General features: G+C 41.0%; 1 protein-coding gene across 2 annotated transcripts in view; it reads left to right on the forward strand.

Annotated features, from left to right (window-relative positions):
* The window catches only part of LOC309846444 (ADAMTS-like protein 1), a 393,439-nt gene that overhangs the window by 267,370 nt on the left and 105,756 nt on the right, over positions 1 to 20,313 (forward strand). For both annotated transcript variants that reach the window (XM_082695353.1, XM_082695354.1), the window contains one exon: positions 19,017 to 19,144. In XM_082695353.1, the coding sequence (XP_082551479.1) occupies positions 19,017 to 19,144 (128 nt within the window). The remainder of the gene's footprint in view (positions 1 to 19,016; positions 19,145 to 20,313) is intronic.

Raw genomic sequence — 20,313 nt, forward strand, 5'->3', positions numbered from 1 at the left:
TATTTTGAATATTAATCCTTTATCTCCTATGTCATTTGCAAATATCTTCTCCCATTCCACAGGTTGCATTTTGGTTCTATTGATTGTTTCCTTCACTATTGCAAAAGCTTTTTGTTTTGATGAAGTCCCAATAGTTTCTTTTCCCTTTTGTTGCCCCTGCCTCAGGATACATATCCAGTAAGAAGTTGCTACAGCCCATGTCAAAGAGGCTACTGCCTCTGTTCTCTAGGATTTTGATGATTTCCCGTCTACCTCATATTATCAGGCTGCATGCAACATACACTTCTCGGAAAGAGCTTCACCGCCCTCCCCCGCAAAAAAGTTGTTTGTTTGTTCAAAAAGAAGAAAGTGGTCTCTGAAAACATCTCTTAGCTAATCTGAGCTCTGAGCAAGATTCCATACAGGCTAAGCACGTCTTGCTAAAAACACAGGCTGGCTTCATCAGAAACCACACGCACTTGCTTCCTATGTGTCTGGTTATTCTTTCTCAGTCTTTGTGCCTTTCTCTTCCCCCTACCTGCGTCTTGTCTACTTCTTGGGAGTCTTACTATAAATCTGTAAATGACCCCAAGGTTCCAGACTTCCCCTGGTTGCCCACGATTGTCATGTGTCCAACACTAGCCCGAGTCTCTCTTCTGACTCTTATGCACAGTTGCCTGCTGAATGTCCCTACCAGATGCCTCACAAAGAGATCAGCTTTGTAGAATAAAACCTAAGCTCCTGAATCTCTATCTCAGGAGGGAGTACTTCCACCTACCCAACTGCCAAAGCCTAAATATTTCTAGGCTGTTCTTGCTCTACCATGGCTCCTTCATTCCTCCCTTCTCTGTTCTCACTGTCTTTACTTTGGTTTACTCTTGTCCACTCTAGATGATTTCAACTGCCCCCAGCTCTGCATTTGCCTTCACTAGACCAGGGGTTGGCAAATTACACCCAGTAGCTTTTACATTTTTTAAAGTGTTATTAAAAACGACTTTAAAAGGGTTATTGAGAGAGCTATTGAAATTGTGCCCAGAGCCGTCGAGTCTGCTTGCTGAAGTTCTCACACTCGGTAAGGGGTAGAGCTGGGATTTGAATCCAGGTTATTTGAAGGGTTATTAAAAGAGTGGCTTTTACATTTTTTTAAAGGGTTATTGAAAAGAAACAAGAAATAGAATAGACAACAGATACTATAGGTGGTCCTCTAAAGACTACAATATTTACTATCTGTCCCATTAGAGAAAAAATTTACTGACTCCTGCTCTAGATCATTTGACATGCTACTGCCAGAGTATCTTTCTGGCAAACCTGTCCATGCTGCTCCCATGCTTAAAATTCTTTTAATGGCTTGCCTCCACTTGAGGATAAGTTCCAAGTGTCTTCGCATGATTTGCAACACCTTTAATCTCTCTGTCGTTTGATCTCTTACCATACCATACCCCACCTCACCCCTGTGAGTGATGCCTTTCAGCAATACACAATTACTTGCTGTTTATGAATTTGTTTGGGGTCTTAGATTTGCCTCATCCTACCCTTCCTTACCAGAAGCATATCCCCAAGGCTCAGCTGCGCTGGCATAGTAGAGCTGGAATTTGAACTCAAGATGACCTCCTCCGTGACCCATATAGTACCCTATATGTTGTACTCTATCTCAGCCCACCCTACCACTGCATGTTAGAATTCGCTGTTTGTTTTTCTATATTACCTTCTACATTATGTTACTCTTCCTCAAGGGCAAATATTTAAGAAGGTATGTCAATTTCTCCACAATTCCAAGAATACAATAGACACCCAACAGGAGATAAACTAATGGGTGAACGAATAAAGGAATGAACACTAGTGATTAGCAGGGAGGTTTCCTAATTACCAGAGACTGTAGTCTGCACGGTTTTGCATAATCTGAACATTATTAATATGCAAATATGGCAGAGTTCCAGAGTGGTACCCACTCCCAACTAAACATTTCTGCTCTGCCCACGTGTTCTCCATTACAGAAGTATCAGGAAACCCTGAGTCCTGTGGCATGCAACTACAGTTTGAAAAGCCCTGCTGGAGAATGAATAAGTACCAAGAATAAACACCCTGTAGCATCCTACCTCCTATCACATCCAGGCCAATGAGGAAATCCTCATCATTGTTATGATTGACAATCAGTGACCAATCGCTTTGAGTTAGGTGCTGTTCTCAGTGTTTTATAGGTGTTCGTTTATTCTTACAATAACATTTTGAGGTTACTATCCCAAACTTCCAGATGTTGAAATTGAAGCACAGAGATGTTAGATTAACTTGCCCCAAGTCCCACACTTACTATGCAGTGAAGCTGGGATTTGAACCCAAGGAAGTCTGGCCCCAGGGACTCTTTCTTTGTGTTGATTTTAACCTTAGTTTAATCCAAGGGCTTGGCCATTATTTTAAAAAGAAGCCACTGGGGTTAGCTAGATCTAGCATAAATTAACATTCCGTCTTTTAGCCAGCTGGCTTGCAATCTGTGGGGCTTTCGTTTTTTTATTTGGCACATGTGTGTTAGGGAAAGCCTTTCTTCTATTTCCTTTCCTTCTACCTTTACGTAGACATCTCCAGCTATAAACATGCCTGGTACCAGGCACACAACAGCTACTCGGGAAACACTGTAATTGTGACATATGCATTTGCATCTCTGGGTGTGTTTACAGCATTGATGGCTTGTGTACATGGGCATCTGGAGACCTAGAGATCTAGACCACAAGCAGGCCAATGCTAAACGGTTCCTTGCTTTTCAGCTACTCTGCATAAACACAGAACACTTACTGGACCCTCCTGTACTTCACCACACTGAACTGTGATTCAGGCAGACACTAACTCCAGTTTGCCTTTAGGGTGTAACACCGGCCCCCGAGTCTCACAAGTAACTCTTCCCCATGCCTTATGTCAGGAGGCCCTCATAATATGGACAGATATACGCTCCGTATTCCTACGTCCAAACCCAAATCCAGAAGCAATACTTGTAAGGACACCACTGACTTCCTTGCAGAAAAGAAAATCCAGATTCTCTAAAATTGGCACCAGAAGTCAGATTACCAAATTGGGAAGAAAAGCTGGCTAAAGAGGGATCCTTTCTCTGAGAAAACCTAAATCCTGCTCATAGTCCCACACTGGCAGAGAAGTTTTGGCTCACTGTTCAACACTTTGGCCCAAGACTGAGCTGCCAGTGGACATAACATGCGTAGCTCAGCTCATAAAAGGCTTCACGCCTTTAAACAAGACTTTCCTAAAGGTTGTGGGATTTTTCAAAGGAATGAAGGTGAACATGAAGAATCATACAAAACTGGATACTTTGAATATGTATCAGAAAATGCTGATTCTTTCTTAAGGGTGAAAAGTGGATCCCAGGTAATAGTCAGTCAACATGGAATCCTAGGGAAAGAGGTAATGCCAAGGAGTTTCTGCCTTTTAACCCTTAAGCCTGTCCCTGTTTTCCTTCTATTCTAGGTCTGCCTGATTTGTGCTGGACATATCTGATGACCCCATTGGTTAGGAGGAGCAGTCTGATGGCACATCAGTTAACATAGAAGGCAGCCCACAGTTGTAGAAGGACACTAGAGCTAGAATCAGGGCAACTTAGGCTGGAATTCCAGTTCTGCCATTTCCTTTGAAGTGAGTCTGCCTTAACCCCTCTGAACCTTGGTTTGCTCATTAGTTAAGTTACAAACAATTACACCTGCTCTGCAGAAGAGCAAGAATGTGAAAAACAGATAATACCTGTAACGTGGCTGGCACACAGTGGATACTCGTACATCAGTATCTGTAATTATTGGCGTATAGTTAAGAGGTCATTATACCACAACACCTTCCAGGACATCACCAAGCAAGGAGCTCTGTTTTCATTTTGCAGAACCTAGGAACAACCTATGCAGTTGTTCAAAGAGTTGAGCTAGAAGGGCAGGTAGGAAAACAGTGTGATGGAGAATTAGCCTAAATCCACGCAACAGGAAAGGGTTCTTACATTCTTTTGACATTTTCTTTTTTGCTATTGTTTCTGGTCTGGTAGAAAAGAGAAATCTGTATACTCTGCATGCTTATACTTCCCGGACAGTACTGGACAACTTTCCAAAGTGGTGTTGAATAGGAGATGAATTAAGGAGTATTTGGAAGGCTTTGGTGTGGGCAACACAGAGTATTTACAGATGGAAACGTCTCAGAATGGAAGAGAGAATCAAATGGGAAATGCCTTCAGGGTCAAGATCAGAACCACAGCTGTGAATAACGCTATATGTAAAAGTCATAAGCACATGAAATGCAGGCTCCAAGTTTGCAGAGACTATAAAAACTGGAAGCAGGACAGATAGGGAGAGAAGAGACCGGTTTCAGTTTGGTTTGGCTTATTTCCTTCATAGAAGTAATGGCAGTGGGAATGACAAATGCTTTTCCCAGTTGACAATTGGAAGAAAGTTGGAGGAAAAGGGGCCATCTCAGTAAATACCTAGGCCTCGAGGGGGGAAAAAAAAGTATTGAAGGTCAATATAAAGGTCACAAGAGCATCTGAGAGCATAACATTGGCACAAGTGAAGCGCTGACTATTCCATGAAGATCCCCTTCATGGTTCATTTATTCCTAGAAAAGCGGTCCTAGAAAAAGGCAGAGTTCTGAAAAAAAGTTATACGGTTAACAGTTACATAAAGTGAACAGTTATGTAAATAAGGAACTGAAACAAATCAGAAGTGAAAATTCTTCCATGTTCTAGGTCCAGGTCAGCAAACTTTTTTTGTCAAGGGCCAAATAATAAACATTTTAGGTATTTGCAGACCATCTTTACCATCATTTCTGTCATGATGGCCTAAAGGTGGTCACGGAAAGCACTGACAGGGCATGATGGTGCTCCAATAAAACTCTAGTGACAAAAGCAGGACCAGCTGACCAAAGCCTGAGCCCCCTTCCAGGTAAATTGGAAATCGAGTCAGAATCATTTCATGCAGAGGTTGATAGTTCAAAATGAATTACCCAGCTAGCAAATAAAACTACATGTATTAGCAAATTCAAGGTTTCATGAGTTGCTGAAGAGACAGAAGTTGAAGAGTTTGGCAGAAAGTATTAGGACAGGGTTAAGAATGTGTGGTCAGGTGGCCTCTCCCATTCCAAGAATATTTTCTATACTTCCACCTGGAGCAATTGTGAAGCTTCCAGCATCAAATAACTTTTGGTTGGCAATTACATTAAAAACAGCCAAGGTTATAAAAAGTTGCCCTAGCCAAATGGTGACATGAAACTCTTCTTGAACTTCAAATCTGTTCCCCAAAATATCTGTGCAAAACAAAACTCTCCCTTGCAAGTCTCTGGGCTACTGTAATTTTTGGTTTCAGGAAAAAAAAAATCCTTGCTCACAGTGGAGGTCTCACAGCATTCTTTTTTCCTCCTCCAGCTTCAAGCTATTTAAAATCTAGAATATTCTTGTTAGTGATTATCCATTTCCCTGAGTAAATACAAACTTTGGCATAAATTACCCCCCACCAAAAATGAGGCCAAACCACATGCCTTCAAGCTATTTAAAATCCAGAATATTCTTGTTAGTGATTGTCCATTTCCCTGAGTGACTACAAACCTTGGCACAAATTACCCCCCACCAAAAATGAAGCCAAACCACATGCCTTGCTATTAGGCCCCAGCGGATGCCTGCATATGGTCAGTTTTTTTTAAAGGTCAAAGGTCACTCCCCATTCCTGATTCCACCAGGCACTAGCTGAGCAAGTTACTTCTCTGAGCTTTTGCTTCCTCTCTCAAAAGGGATAAAAATATCAATCTAATCACATGACAGAATAAAATTATGGAAAGCTTATATGCTTGTCTAATTAACGGCCCCTACTGTCATTTTGTGGTAGATTTGATGAACCTAATCTAAAAAATTCCCAGGTAGGAGAAACAAAAAAAGTTTGCATTTCAGGGTAAGTTAAAAGCCCTCAGCATCTCCTCCTAGGAATTTGGAGCTGATGTTCTTTGCACAACTGCCTCTCACTTCACTTATTTGCTTCTAAGCTCACTTTTTTCTGAATTTCATTCCTTTATTCTCTACTTATATGCTTTTTTGGGGGGGGGCATTGCAGGATTCTGACTTTTTTTTTTTTTAAGGGTTCTAAGATTTCAGTATCTGGTTCATAGTGTTAAAGCAATTACAAAAATGTGTAGCTGTACTTAGAAATTTCTGAGTCAAGAGTAGAACTGAGCCACTTGCCAACCCTAGTGTCATGTGGCCTCAGTCTCTGTTCCTCTTTTCCACCCACAGTGCTACCCCCAAGGTCAAGGTCCTAGAGCTCATTCCTTGCTCGCTTACACAGAAAACTCCTTGTCCCTCCCTCGTGCCTGACTGATGTTTCATTCCTTGAAAGCTCCACATTTCTCAGTCCTTTACCCTTGTTGGAAGAATTCATCACAAAATCCAGAACACATATGCTCAGACATGAAGAGTGAATGATGATGGTGACGGTCATATCAATCACAGCAGCAACAACCTGTGCTTCCGTAGCTCTGACCACATCAGGCACTTGTTTACATTCTTTATTTGTTCATTCTGAGAGAGAGAGAGAGAGAGAGAGAGGATACATGCACAAGTAGGGGCAGAGAAAGAGAGAATCATAAGCAGACTCTAGGCTTAATGTGGAGTTCAATGCAGGGCTTGAGTTACTAGAAAAAAAATCCTTATCCTAGGTCATCATGTCCCTGAGAGCATGACCTGAGCTGAAACCAAGAGCTGAAAACTGAACTGACTGAGCCACCCAGGCACCCATCGTCCATACTTTTTTTCTTTCTTTCTTTCTTTCTTTCTTTCTATTAACAGATAATGTATTATTTGCCCCAGGGGTACAGGTCTGTGAATCATCAGGCTTACACATTTCACAGCACTCACCATAGCACGTACCATCCCCAGTGTCCATAACCCAGGCACCTATTTCTCCCCCTTCACCCTCCAGCAACCCTCAATTTGTTTCGTGAAATTAAGAGTCTCTTATGGTTTGTCTCCCTCCCCAGTCCCATCTTGTTTCCTTTTCTCCCTCCCTTCCCCCCAACGACTCTCCACCCTGCCTCTCAAATTCCTCATATCAAAGAAATCATTGATAATTGTCTTTCTCTGATTGATTTATTTCGCTTAGCATGATACCATCTAGTTCCATCCATGTTGTCGCAAATGGGAAGATTTCATTTTATTTAATGGCTGCATAGTATTCCATTGTGTGTATATACCACATCTTCTTTATCCATTCATCTGTTGAGGGACATCTAGATTCTTTCCACAGTTTGGCTATTGTGGACATTGCTGCTATAAACATTGGAGTGCATGTGCCCCTTCAGATCATTACATTTGTATCTTCAGTGTTAATACCCAGTAGTGCAGTTGCTAGGTCATCATAGGATAGCTCTATTTTCAAATTTTGGGGAAAGCCCCATACTGTTTTCCAGAGTGGCTGCACCAGCTTGCATTCCCACCAACAGTGTAGGAGGGTTCCCCTTTCTCTACATCCTTGCCAACCTTTGTCATTTCCTGACTTATTAATTTTAGCCATTCTGACTAGTGTGAGGTGGTATCTCATTGTGGTTTTGATTTGTATTTCCCTGATGCCAAGTGATGGTGAGCACTTCTTCATGTGTCTGTTGGCCATTTAAATGTCTTCTTTGTAGAAATGTCTGTTCATGTCTTCTGCCCATTTCTTGATTGGATTATTTGTTTTTTGAGTGTTGAGTTTGATAAGTTCTTTATAGATTTTGGATACTAGTCCTTTATCTGATATGTCATTTAAGAATATCTTCTCCCATTCTGTTGGTTGCCGTTTGGTTTTGTTTACTGTTTCTTTTACTGTGCAAAAGCATTTGATCTTGAGGAAGTCCCAAGAGTTCATTTTTTCCCTTGTTTCCTTTGCCTTTGGCAATGTTTCTAGGAAGAAGTTGCTGTGGCTGAGGTCAAAGAGGTTGTTGCCTGTGTTCTCTTCAAGGATTTTGATGGACTCCTGTCTCATATTGACATCTTTCATCCATTTTGAGTCTATTTTTGTGTGTGGTATAAGGAAATGGTCCAGTTTCATTCTTCTTCATGTGGCTGTCCAATTTTCCCAACACCATTTGTTGAAGAGACTTTTTTCATTGGACATTCTTTCCTGCTTTGTTGAAGATTAGTTGACCATAGAGTTGAGGGTCTATTTCTGTGCTCTCCATTTTGTTCCATTGATCTATGTGTCTGTTTTTGTGCCAGGACATGTTGTATCATGTCTTGATGATTACAGCTTTGTAATAGAGCTTGAAGTCTGGAATTGTGATGCCACCAACTTTGGCTTTCTTTTTCAACATTCCTCTGGCTATTCAGGGTATTTTTCATTCCGTATAAATTTTGGGATTATTTCTTTGAAAAAAGTTGGTGGTATTTTGATGGGGATTGCATTGAACACACATGTAGATTGCTCTAGGTAGCATAGACATTTTCACAATATTTGTTCTTCCAATCCATGAGCATGGAATGTTTTTCCATTTCTTTGTGTCTTCCTCAATTTCTTTCAGGAGTACTTCACAGTTTTCTGAGTACAGATTCTTTGCCTCTTTTGTTAGGTTTATTCCTAGGTCTCTTATGGTTTGGGGTGCAATTGTAAATGGGATCAACTCCTTAATTTCTCTTCTGTCTTCGTGTTGGTGTGTAGAAATGCAACTGATTTCTGTACATTGATTTTATATTCTGACACTTTACTTAATTCCTGTTTGAGGTCTAGCAGTTTTGGAGTGGAGTCTTTTGGATTTTCCACGTATGGTATCATATCATCTACAAACAGTGAGAGTTTGACTTCTTCTTTGTCAATTAGATGCCTTTTATTTCTTTTTGATGTCTGATTGCTGAGGCTAGGACTTCTAGTACTATGTTGAATAGCAGTGGTGATAGTGGAGAGCCCTGCTGTGTTCCTGACCTTAAGGGAAAAGGTCTCAGTTCTTCCCCATTGAGAATGATATTTGCTGTGGGTTTTTCATAGATGGCTTTGAGGATATTGAGGTATTTACCCTCTATCCCTACACTTTGAAGAGTTTTGACCAAGAAAGGATGCTGTGCTTTGTCATTTTTGTGTTTTTTTAGCATCTATTGAGAGTATCATATGGTTCTTGTCCTTTCATTAATGTGTTGTATCACATTAATTGATTTGCAGATATTGAACCAAACTTGCAGCCCCAGAATAAATCCCACATGGTTTTGGTGAATCAACCTTTTAATGTACTGTTGGATCCTATTGGTTAGTATTTTGGGGAGAATTTTTGCCTCTGTGTTCATCAAGAATATTGGCCTATAATTCTCCTTTTGGGTGAGGTCTTTGTCTAGTTTTGGGATCAAGATAATGTTGGCCTCATAAGATGAGTTTGGAAGTTTTCCTTCCATTTCTATTTTTTGGAAGAGTTTCAGGAGAATAGGTATTAATTCTTTCAGTGTTTAGTAGAATTCCCTTGGGAAGCCATCTGGCCCTGAGCTCTTGTTTTTTTGGGGAGATTTTTGATAACTGTTTCAATCTCCTTACTCATTATGGATCTGTTCAGGTTTTCTATTTCTTCTTGGTTCAGTTTTGATAGTTTATACATCTCTAGCAATGTATCCATTTCTTCCGGATTGTCAAATTTGCTGGTGTATGGTTGCTCATAATTTGTTCTTATAACAGTTTGTATTTCCTTGGTGTTGGTTGTTACCTCTCCTCTTACATTCATGATTTTATTGATTTGGGTCCTTTCTCTTTTCTTTTTGATAAGGCTGGCCAGGGGTTTATCAGTCTTATTAATTCTTCCAAAGAACCAACTTCTAGTTTCGTTGATTTGTTCTACTGTTCTGTTTTTTTTTTTTTTTTATAAACATGTATTTTTATCCCCAGGGGTACAGGTGTGTGAATCGCCAGGTTTACACACTTCACAGCACTCACCAAAGCACATACCCTCCCCAATGTCCATAACCCCACCCCTCTTCTCCCAACCCCCCTCCCCCCAGCAACCCTCAGTTTGTTTTATGAGATTAAGAGTCACTTATGGCTTGTCTCCCTCCCAATCCCATTTTGTTTCATTGATTCTTCTCCTACCCACTTAAGCCCCCATGTTGCATCACCACTTCCTCATTTCAGGGAGATCATATGATAGTTATCTTTCTCTGCTTGACTTACTTCGCTAAGCATGATACGCTCTAGTTCCATCCATGTTGTCACAAATGGCAAGATATATACACAATGGAATACTATGCAGCCATCTACTGTTCTTTTTGTTTCTATTTCATCAATTTCTGCTCTGATCTTTATGAATTTTCTTCTCCTGCTGTACTTGAGACCTTTCTTTATTCTTGAGGGAAGACTTGTATTGCTATATACTTTCCTCTCAGGACTGCCTTTGCTGTGTCCCAAAGATTTTGAACAGTTGTGCTTTCATTTTCATTTGTTTCCATGAATTGTTTTTAATTCTTCTTTAATTTCCTGGTTGACCCATTCATTCTTTAGTAGGATGCTCTTCGGCCTCCATGTATTTTAGTTCTTTTCAACTTTCCTCTTTCCCTTTTCCTTTTAGTTTCAAAGCATTGTGGTCTGAAAATATGCAGGAAATGATCCCAATTTTTTGGTACTGGTTGAGACCTGATTTGTGACCCAGGATGTGATCTATTCTGAAGAAGGTTCCATGCGTATGCAAATGTGTATTCTGTTGCTTTGGGATGGAATGTTCCAAATATATCTGTGATGTCCATCTGGTCCAGTGTGTCATTTAAGACCTTTATTTCCTTGTTGATCTTTTGCTTGGATGATCTGTGCATTTCAGTGAGGGGGGTGTTAAAGTCCCCTACTATTATCAAATTATTGTTGATGTGTTTCTTTGATTTTATTAATTGGTTTATATAGTTGGCTGCTCCCATGTTAGGGGCACAGACATTTAAAATTGTTAGGGGCACCTGGGTGGCTCAGTGGGTTAAAGCCTCTGCCTTTGGCTCAGGTCATGGTCCCAGGGTCCTGGGATCGAGTCCCACATCGGGCTCTCTGCTCGACGGGGAGCCTGCTTCCTCCTCTCTCTCTGCCTGCCTCTCTGCCTACTTGTGATCTGTCTGTCAAATATATAAATAAAACCTTAAAAAATATAAAAAATAAAATAGAATAGAATAAAATAAAATTGTTAGATCATCTTGTTGGACAGACCATTTAAGTATGATATAGTGTCCATCCTCCTCCCTTATTATAGTTTTTGGCTTAAAATCTAATTTATCTGATATAGGGATTGCCACCCAAGCTTTCTTTTGATGTCCATTAGCATGGTAAATTGATTTCCACCACCTCACTTTAAATCTGGAGGTGTCTTTGGGTCTAAAATGAGTTTCTTGTAGACAGCATATCTATAGGGTCTTGTTTTTTAATCCATTCTGGTAACCTGTATCTTTTGATTGGGGCATTTAGCCCATTTACATTCAGGGTAACTATCAACAGATATGAATTAAGTGCCATTGTATTGTCTGTAAGATGACTGTTACTGTATATTGTCTCTGTTTCTTTCTGGTCTGTTACTTTTAGGCTTTCTCTTTGCTTAGAGGACGCCTTCAATATTTCCTGTAGGGCTGGTTTCGTGTTTGCAGATTCTTTTAGTTTTTGTTTGTCGTAGAAGCTTTTTCTCTCTCCTTCTATTTTCAGTGACAGCCTAACTGGATATAGTATTCTTGGCTGCATATTTTTCTCATTCAGTGCTCTGAATGTATCATGCCAGTCCTTTCTGGCCTGCCAGGTCTCTATAGATTGGTCTGCTGCCAATCTAATATTTCTACCACTGTATGTTACAGACCTGTTATCCCGAGTTGCTTTCAGAATTTTCTCTTTGTCACTGAGACTTGTAAGTTTTACTATTAAAGATGGGGTGTGGACCTATTTTTATTGATTTTGAGGGGCTTTCTCTGTGCCTCCTGGATTTTGATGCTTGTTCCCTTCGCCAAATAAAGGAAATTCTGTGCTATAATTTGCTCCAATATACCTTCTGCCCCCTCTTCTTCTTCTTCTCCTGGGGTCCCTATTATTCTAATATTGTTTTATCTTACAGTATCACTTATTCCTCGAATTCTCACCTCTTGGTTCAGTAGTTGTTTGTCTCTTTTTGCTGAGCTTCTTTATTCTCCTTCATTTGGTCTTCTATATCACTAATTCTCTCTTCTGTGTCATTTATCCTAGCAGTAAGAGCCTCCATTTTTCATTGCACCTCATTAGTAGCTTTTTTTATTTCAACTTGGTTAGCTTTTAGTTCATTTCTCCAGAAAGGGATTCTCTAGTATCTTCCATGCTTTTTTCAAGCCCAGCTAGCACCTTCGTAATCATCATTCTGAACTCTAATTCTGACATATTACCAATGTCCATATTGATTAGGTCCCTAACCATCCGTACTGCCTCTTGTTCTTCTTTTCTTTTTTCTTGTTCTTTTTTTTTTTTTTTTTTTTGTGGTGAGTTTGTCATTTTATCCAGATAAGAATGGATGAATGAGAGAACAAAATACTAAAAGGATAGTAATGACCCCAGGAAAATATACACTTCCGGAAAGTGGTTGATTTTCTGTTCCTGGAATTGCTGCTCTTCTTCTCTTCTATCTCCTGTTGAGTTTACAGGTATTCAGAATGGTTTGATAACCATCTAGCTGAGCTCCTGGGACCTGATGATATTTAGGTCACTTCCACTGCCTCCATCTTGCTCCTGCCCCCAACCCCATCATCTGTATTCTTTAAATATGTGAGCTTAAGTGAAATACCCACAACAATCCTAGACAGGTGCTATAATTCTCCTCATTTTATAGATAATGAAACTGTGACACTGAGGTAAATGACTTGTCCAGGGCTACCAAGTGACTGAGTGGTAAAGCTGGGGTTGGGACCCTGACAGTTTACCTCCAGCATCTGAGCTTTTAACCACTGTGCTGTATTGTCAGCAGGGTCATTTTGAGCTCCACTGCTCTGAAGGTAACTCAACAATTATCTATTTAGCATGCCAGCTCTGTGCAGGATACTCAGGAAGGAACTGTGAAAGAAGCTGAAGAGTCTCAGCCCTTGCGGTACTGTTTTCCAATCTAACTAAAGAAATGAGACATTGTTGAGCTGAAAGCATTTTGTAGTACAGCTCAGAACAACTCTGGAAGATCAGGAAAGGGAGAAATTCTCATGGACCATGATAACACAGGAGGTAGAACTTGACTCATTCTTAATGGAATGGGAAGATTGGGAAGGATAGATGGGAGGAGCAGGAGCATGAAATCATCCCCAAACTAATGACAAGGAGAATCAAAGAGGCTACCTTGACTTTGATAAACAAGTTAATGTTGGGATCTGGGATAGGTAATTTTGCAAAGATGAGAGCAAGATACTATTCTAAAGAGAAGGGATGTGCCTATGATTTCCAGCACCCACTCCTGTGTTGGGACCTAACATAGGTTTAAGAATGCATGCTTGTCAGGTCAGAAGGCCTGAGATAGTACAACATCGTGACCCATGTAGAAGATGCATATTTCTGTGTCCAGAGCTTTAAGATTTCCTCTTGAAAAGGAGGGGTTCCAAGATGGTAACATAAGAGAGCATCACTTACATCATTTTAAAAAACACTAATTTCTTAGCTGCAGTTTATATTGAAACTGCTTTTTTTTTTTTTATTTAGAAAACAGTAAGAATGGGTCAATATACTCCTTTATTTGATCCTTATAAGAACTGTCTGAGGTCAGTATTAGCCTCCATTTTCAGAAAGAACTTAGAGGTCCAGAGTTGAAACTCTTACCCAAGACCTCCACCTGTCTCTATCACTCTTGACTGAAGTCAGAAACATTCCTCTCCACAGCAGCTTCATGTGGTTGGTCATGGAGTTCACTTTGAGAAATAGGCCTACACAAGACAGGGATGGTCATTGTTGAGCCAAGGATTCAGAGGATATCCTGATGCCACCCCACTCACAGAATTGCTAGAGACTTTCCTTTAGACACCCAGAGCAGCCTCCTTTCAACTAAGAGTACTTTCTCACTCTACATTACAAATGCAGATGAGGCAGTTTCACCTCAAAGAGCTTATACTTGGTAGGACTGACCCCTGGCACTTTCTCCGAATCCTACTCATAAGGTGGACAAGGGCCGTACTTACGTAACTAAAACAATGATTTGCACTCTAAGCTGCTCCTTCTTTTCTAGAATGCTGGAGAAGACATGCTGTCCCAAAGAAGCTCTCAAGTAAAGGCCATCAGAAAAGCAAAACTCTTTTATTTTTTAGCTAACTGTATGAGCAAAGAAATAAAGCAATAGGTTTTATTTCAGTAAACCAAAGGGGAAGTGGAGGTATGGGTATGGGAGAAAAGCAGCTAGAATTAATATTCCTAATGTGACCACAGGACCATTTTATATGTAGGCCTTAATTATGCCCCATTCCATGTCCCCTCATTCTCTGATTCTTTAAATTCCAAAACAACTCCAGAGAAATCTTTCTGGTTTTGCTTGGAAAGCAGCACTATAGTTCTGTGTCTGTGCATTCTAAAACAGGCCTGTCAAATCCAAAAACGAAATACAAGTTGACAGAAATCAGCTACTAACAAATTAAGTTAAATTAATAGAGCAGACGCCTGAAATACAAAGAAAACTTTTTATTCCCCATGAATCTCTCTCCCTAGATAGCAAGCTAGATAGACTAACGCTGAACTCAGGCTTCACAGCAAAGCCCTTTCTTTTGCCTTGTCATGTTTCCTAGAGAGCCCTGCGTGGGAACTCTCTTCAGAACTACTGCTCCTCCTGGTGGCAGCCTCCAAACCACCAGCTACCAAAGTTGAGGACATACTAAAAGACATAATAAGTTGGAAAAAAAGAGTGCTAGACCAAGAATCTCTATTTCAAATTCCAACTCTGCAACCAAATAATACTTCACCTCCTTGAGCTGAAGAGTTTGGTTTTATGAGTGTAAATCATTTGTAAGTATATGCAAATTCAGATTTTGCCCAGTATGTTTTGTCCCTTAATATTTAAGACCATTTTTATGAGGGCAAATACTTCATCATCTCTATCTTTGTATATATGTTACATAGAATAAAAGAACATGCAAGTGGTAAATCTAGGTCTAGGTTCATTCCTTTCCACTCTCACTGTTCCCATCCTAGTTCAGCCTCGTGTGGCTTTTCGCCTGATGTGAAGGCTCTCCTCCTTCTCTTCATCACCTCTGTGGGAATCTTTTCTGAGGTTCAGAACTGCTCAGAAAGCATTATGCCTCACTCAGTAGCATCCGTAAGTGGTGCAGCTACAAAAGCTGTTCTTCCCACCTTAAAAAATGGGTGGTTCAGGCCCACTGCTGGGAGCAGGTTCAATACCTCCTACCCGAGATCAAACAGATATAGTAGTTCTATGAGGCAGGAGAGGAATGATCTGAATGTGGAGATCTAATAAACTGTCAGAGGGCTACAGAGAATTGGCCAATAACATACTCCCCTCTCTTCCTTTCTGACAATCTTTACCTCTCCCATCCTTCCTCACATTTAATTTTTCCTTCAGGATGCCCAACATTACCAACAAAAGCATCACTGGAAATGCCAGAAGATGGTATGGAAATTCCTGCTATACCTTATTTTCGCAGCTCAGCTTCCTCTGCTGAGTAGGAAGACCTACTTCAGCTGGGTTTTAGACGTGGATAAGCTAAAATATCAGAAGGTGAAGGGATTTGCCAGTGGTGACCACTTTAAACAAGAGCAGGATCAAAGTTCAGAAGACTGGTCCTCTAGCCTCCTGGTCTGAATGTTCAATTCAAGAAACCTTTCTGTAGGGAAGAGAGAGACGGTGCAGGTTTTAGGGAAGCAGGCATCCCAATGGATTTGGGAATTTGGCATATTCTAATCCCTGCCTTTTGAGTGCAATAAAACTGAATAACAATGCTAAACTCAATCATCATGAGTAGTGAGTTCTATTGATATTTGATTAAGCCTGCTTTTATTATTGCTGTTTGGAAATCATTATGGAGGCATACATGTTCTGGGACATCATCATGATTTAAATCATAGTCAATTTTTAATTTTTTTTTAAATCTAAGCCTGAATACCTGAAGAGATTTAGCAATATAATATAGTTGTGTTTGTTAAGATTCTTTTTTAAGATAGTGACATTGATGAAGTCTTAGAATATAAGTGAGGTTCGGTGGGCTGAGGTTCGGAGCCGATGACCAAGAAAGAATTCTTGAGACATCTTTGGTGCAAAATGGTGGTTTATTAAAGCATGGGGACAGGAACCTGTGGGCAGAAAGAGCTCCTGCCCCGGGGCTGTGACGAGTGGTCCATTATATGCTTGCAAGTTGGGAAGGGGTCAGGCAGTAAATTTGGAAGGAATTTTGGAAGCAAGGTTTCCAGGATCTCAAGGGGCTAGCTACTGTTAGGAAAAGGGTTATTCATTACTAGTAATAAAACCTTTGTCCTGAGACCCTTTAGAGTGGACCATATGCTTGGGAATGATTGTCAGCACTATCTTGGAGGGTTTAGAGATAAATTTTCCAAAGGAATTGCTAAAGTAGACTTATAGGATCCTTGTTGGGGATAGGGGGTCAGTCAGGCTAGGATTGCCCTTTGACATAGCAAAGATTCAAGGTGGGGGTAGTTGAGTCCCTAGAGGAATGTCACTCTGTCTATTTTAAGGGCTTGTCAGTGGGTAAGGAAATTTGATAACTTTTCTTCTGCCTCCATTTCCCACATCAACATTGTTACTTATTATATAGTTTACCAAAGATAAGAAGTGAGTATTGTCATCTTTCTTTTACTAGCTTCTTTGAAATAGCCTAACATGTAACTGTTTGAGAAAATTCCCTTAGCATTTAATGGATGTGTGAATGAATGAGTGGATGAGTTCTACCGCAGTCTCTCATGGCCTCTTTCCCAACCCTAACGAATCTAGCTCCAGCTCAGTGCCCCAAAAACTTGACTCTCTTCAGCAATTGTGGTGATGGTGTGGAATGGCACCAAATCAAACACAGACCATTCAGAAACTTCCCTTTGGCTGAGGTTTTCTGTTTCCTTCCCCATTTTTACCAGAACTGCGTAGCAGATTAAAGATTGATACGTGTAAGCCTTGTTTTTCCTCTTTCTTGCCTTCCTTCTGCCAGGAGGTAAGAGTAAGAAATGCAGTCATTTCGAGGCCAAAAATGGAGCTGAAGAAGCATGATCCATTGCCAGATTGGCTGCCCACCTCAGAATAACTAAAAGCTGATGAGAGTCAGTGCCAGAGTGTCAATAACATAGAGTCTGGAGAGGACCCAGCAAGAGAGATAATGAGGAAGGGAAAGAATTGTATAGTGAGGAGAACATGTTGCTGGGGCAGGAGGTCTGATTCCTAGTCTGAATTTCACCACCAAGTCTCATGAGTCCTGACATTTTCATGCTTTCCCTCCCCCCTGCAACATTTCCTGAAAAATGACCCCTATTTCCAGCTTATGTCCTGCGGGTGGATGTTGACATGCTATTGGGTGAACAGATCTTTGTTTGGCCTTGTGAAACTAGAGAGATAGAAATTATCCCAAAGATGGAAATGACTGATTCTGGAAGCCTCTAAGCCCCCTGTAAGGCATTGTTGTACTATTGAATGGTTTGCTGACCAGTGCACTGGATATCTGAGCTTCCTGTCCTGTCCTTCTGGATTCCCACCTCCACCTAAACAATCCAGCTGTCATCAGCCTCATCAAGTCACGGAGACATAAGTTTAAGCCCTCATTAGTCACTAATCTGCTTAACTGCCATGAGGTAGCTAGTGGTTCTTAGAAATGGCATAAATCCAAACAAGAACAAAGGTAAAACTAAGATTGGAGTGGGTTTTGAAGCTCTTGCTAGGCACTCACAATGTGATGCTTGCAATTCTTTTAGAGAAGGCAAAATATTGGAACTAGATTGTGATTGCTCTGGAATTTTCTACCATTGTCTCGAAGGGCAGGTTTTGCCTTTATTTTACTTACCTTTTTTTTTTTTAAAGATTTTATTTATTTATTTTATATATAGAGAGAGAGATCACAAGTAGGCAGAGAGGCAGGCAGAGAGAGAGGAGGAAGCAGGCTCCCCACTGAGCAGAGAGCCCAATGCAGGGCTCGATCCCAGGACCCCGGGATCATGACCTGAGCTGAAGGCAGAGGCCCCAACACACTGAGTCACCCAGGTGCCCCTTTACTGACCTTTTCTACAAAGAGTCCTTTATTAAGTTTTATGGGAAGCAATAAGATCTAAGTTTTATACCCTATGGATGGATATATGTATGACTGCCTAGAATTGAGAGGTAGTTAGACATAGGATTTCCTTCAAACACATGCATCAGTATCCTCTCCTCAATATTTGACTCTTGGCTTACTCTCCCACAACTCCAGGCCTTTACTCCAGATGCTTTTCTCCATGTCTGGAAACCCTGCCTACTTTCCACCATCCAACAAAGCTCTAACCCCCTTCGGCTTGGGTCATGATCCCAGGGTCCTGGGATCGAGCCCCACATCTGGCTCTCTGCTCAGCAGGGAGCCTGCCCCTCCCCCCGCCGCCCACCTCTCTGTCTGTCAAATAAATAAATAAAATCTTAAAAAAAAAAAAAACTCTACTCCTCCTTCCTTTTCCTTAAGAAGCCTTTCCCAAATCCACCCGCACCATTCATTCCAGCATCTCCTCTCATCCATGATGTGGGTGTTATATGTATTCAGAAAACATATACTGTCTACTCCAACTGGCATTTTTAGATCAAGTAATCAACAAGCTGCACAGGCAATCAAAAACCTCATTTGGGGCTGCTAGCAGAATCCCATCAATCAAAGTGGCAAGAGAGCCTGGGTTCCTGAGTGTCACTGTGGCTGGTTTGTCTCTGTTTTAAAAACAGGGTTCCAGGGGCACCTGGATGGCTCAGTTAAGCTCCAACTCTTAATCTCAGCTCAGGTCTTGATCTCAGGGTCATGAGTTCAAGCCCCATGTTGGGGATAGAGGGTACCTTAAATATAAAAATAAAAATAAAACAGGGTTCCTTCCTGCCTTACCAGTATTGAATGCCAGAAAGGAGTCAACTGACCTGATTAGGTCTCTATTTCTTTTCTGTTGCTCCAGGATTCTTCTGCAGCCAGATGATTCCTTACAGATCCTGGCACCAGTGGAAGCTGATGTGGGTTTCTACACTTGTAATGCCACAAATGCCTTGGGCTATGACTCTGTCTCCATTGCCGTCACATTAGCAGGTAACATGAAAATTCTGTGTGGTTCGATTTGGAGTGACACCATGGGTGCCTAAGATTTGCCAAGCAAGTCCAAGAACACAAAGATAAAAGAGATTCACATGCTGCCTTCAGGGAGGTTATGGCCTATAATTATAATTAAGTGGAGATGAAGTATAATAGTTGGTAGAATGAAATACATGGTATAAATGATAACCTAAGAGTGTGCACAGACATTCATTTCATCTGGGAGATTTTAGAGTCAGAACGAGTGGGTTTTGATAAGCAGAGATGGCGCAATACTCCAGGAAGACAGAACAACATGAGCAAAGGAGTTGTGTACAAGTAAGTAACATGTTCAGGAACATGGGTTTTGACCTGAGATTTTGAATGCTCATTTGGGATCCTATCATTTCTCCTTGTTACACATGTTGCGAAGAAGTCTTAAAGACCCACGGGTCATTGGAATTCCTCAGTCATGGTTTGGAGCAGGAGTGTTCTCTCCAGTTCTGTTTTATGTCAACCTCTTGCTCTAACACACCTGTCCATACTTTCCCTTTATCCATAAGGTTAGGCAAACATTCTGCACATGGTGATTTAAGAAAACTGCTGTATAAAGTACAGTGTCTCCCAATATTGTGGTCTTGTCATCATGTACTTTATAAAAAAAACCTCTCTTAACCTAGGACACAAATCCTTGCCTTTGGAACGAGAAAAGACCTAGGTACCAACTGTACCAGTGCCCTCATTTCTTAGAGGCCAGGTCCTGTAACCCGAGGTCATGTAACCACTCAGCTAGTCATGGAGGTAAGAAGGGAACCGAGGCCTCCTGACTCCGTTCATTGTTCCTTCCATTTCCCCAATGATCCTGCCGAAGTAGGATCCTCTTTCTCAGATCTGGCCCATGCAGTCTTTCTGGCGGTACGTTGCATGTGTTTGTCTTTATTCTTTTCAATTGCTGCTCCTGTCAGATGATTCAGTAAATGCTAGAAAAGCCAACGTCACCCCACACTGACCTCATCGGTCCATGCTGGGATTATGTTGTCACACTGTTCTCTAGTCACACATGCTACTCCCTTGCATATCTGTTTAGCAACAGCATTTCTGCCCCCATGACCTAAGGCTGATCTGGAAAGGGACCTTTAGCAGGAGGCTTTCCAGGGAAGATGAAAGTCAGCAGTGAATAAGGCAAG

Source organism: Mustela nivalis, assembly GCF_964662115.1.
Source record: "Mustela nivalis genome assembly, chromosome: 13".
Lineage (NCBI taxonomy): Eukaryota > Metazoa > Chordata > Mammalia > Carnivora > Mustelidae > Mustela > Mustela nivalis.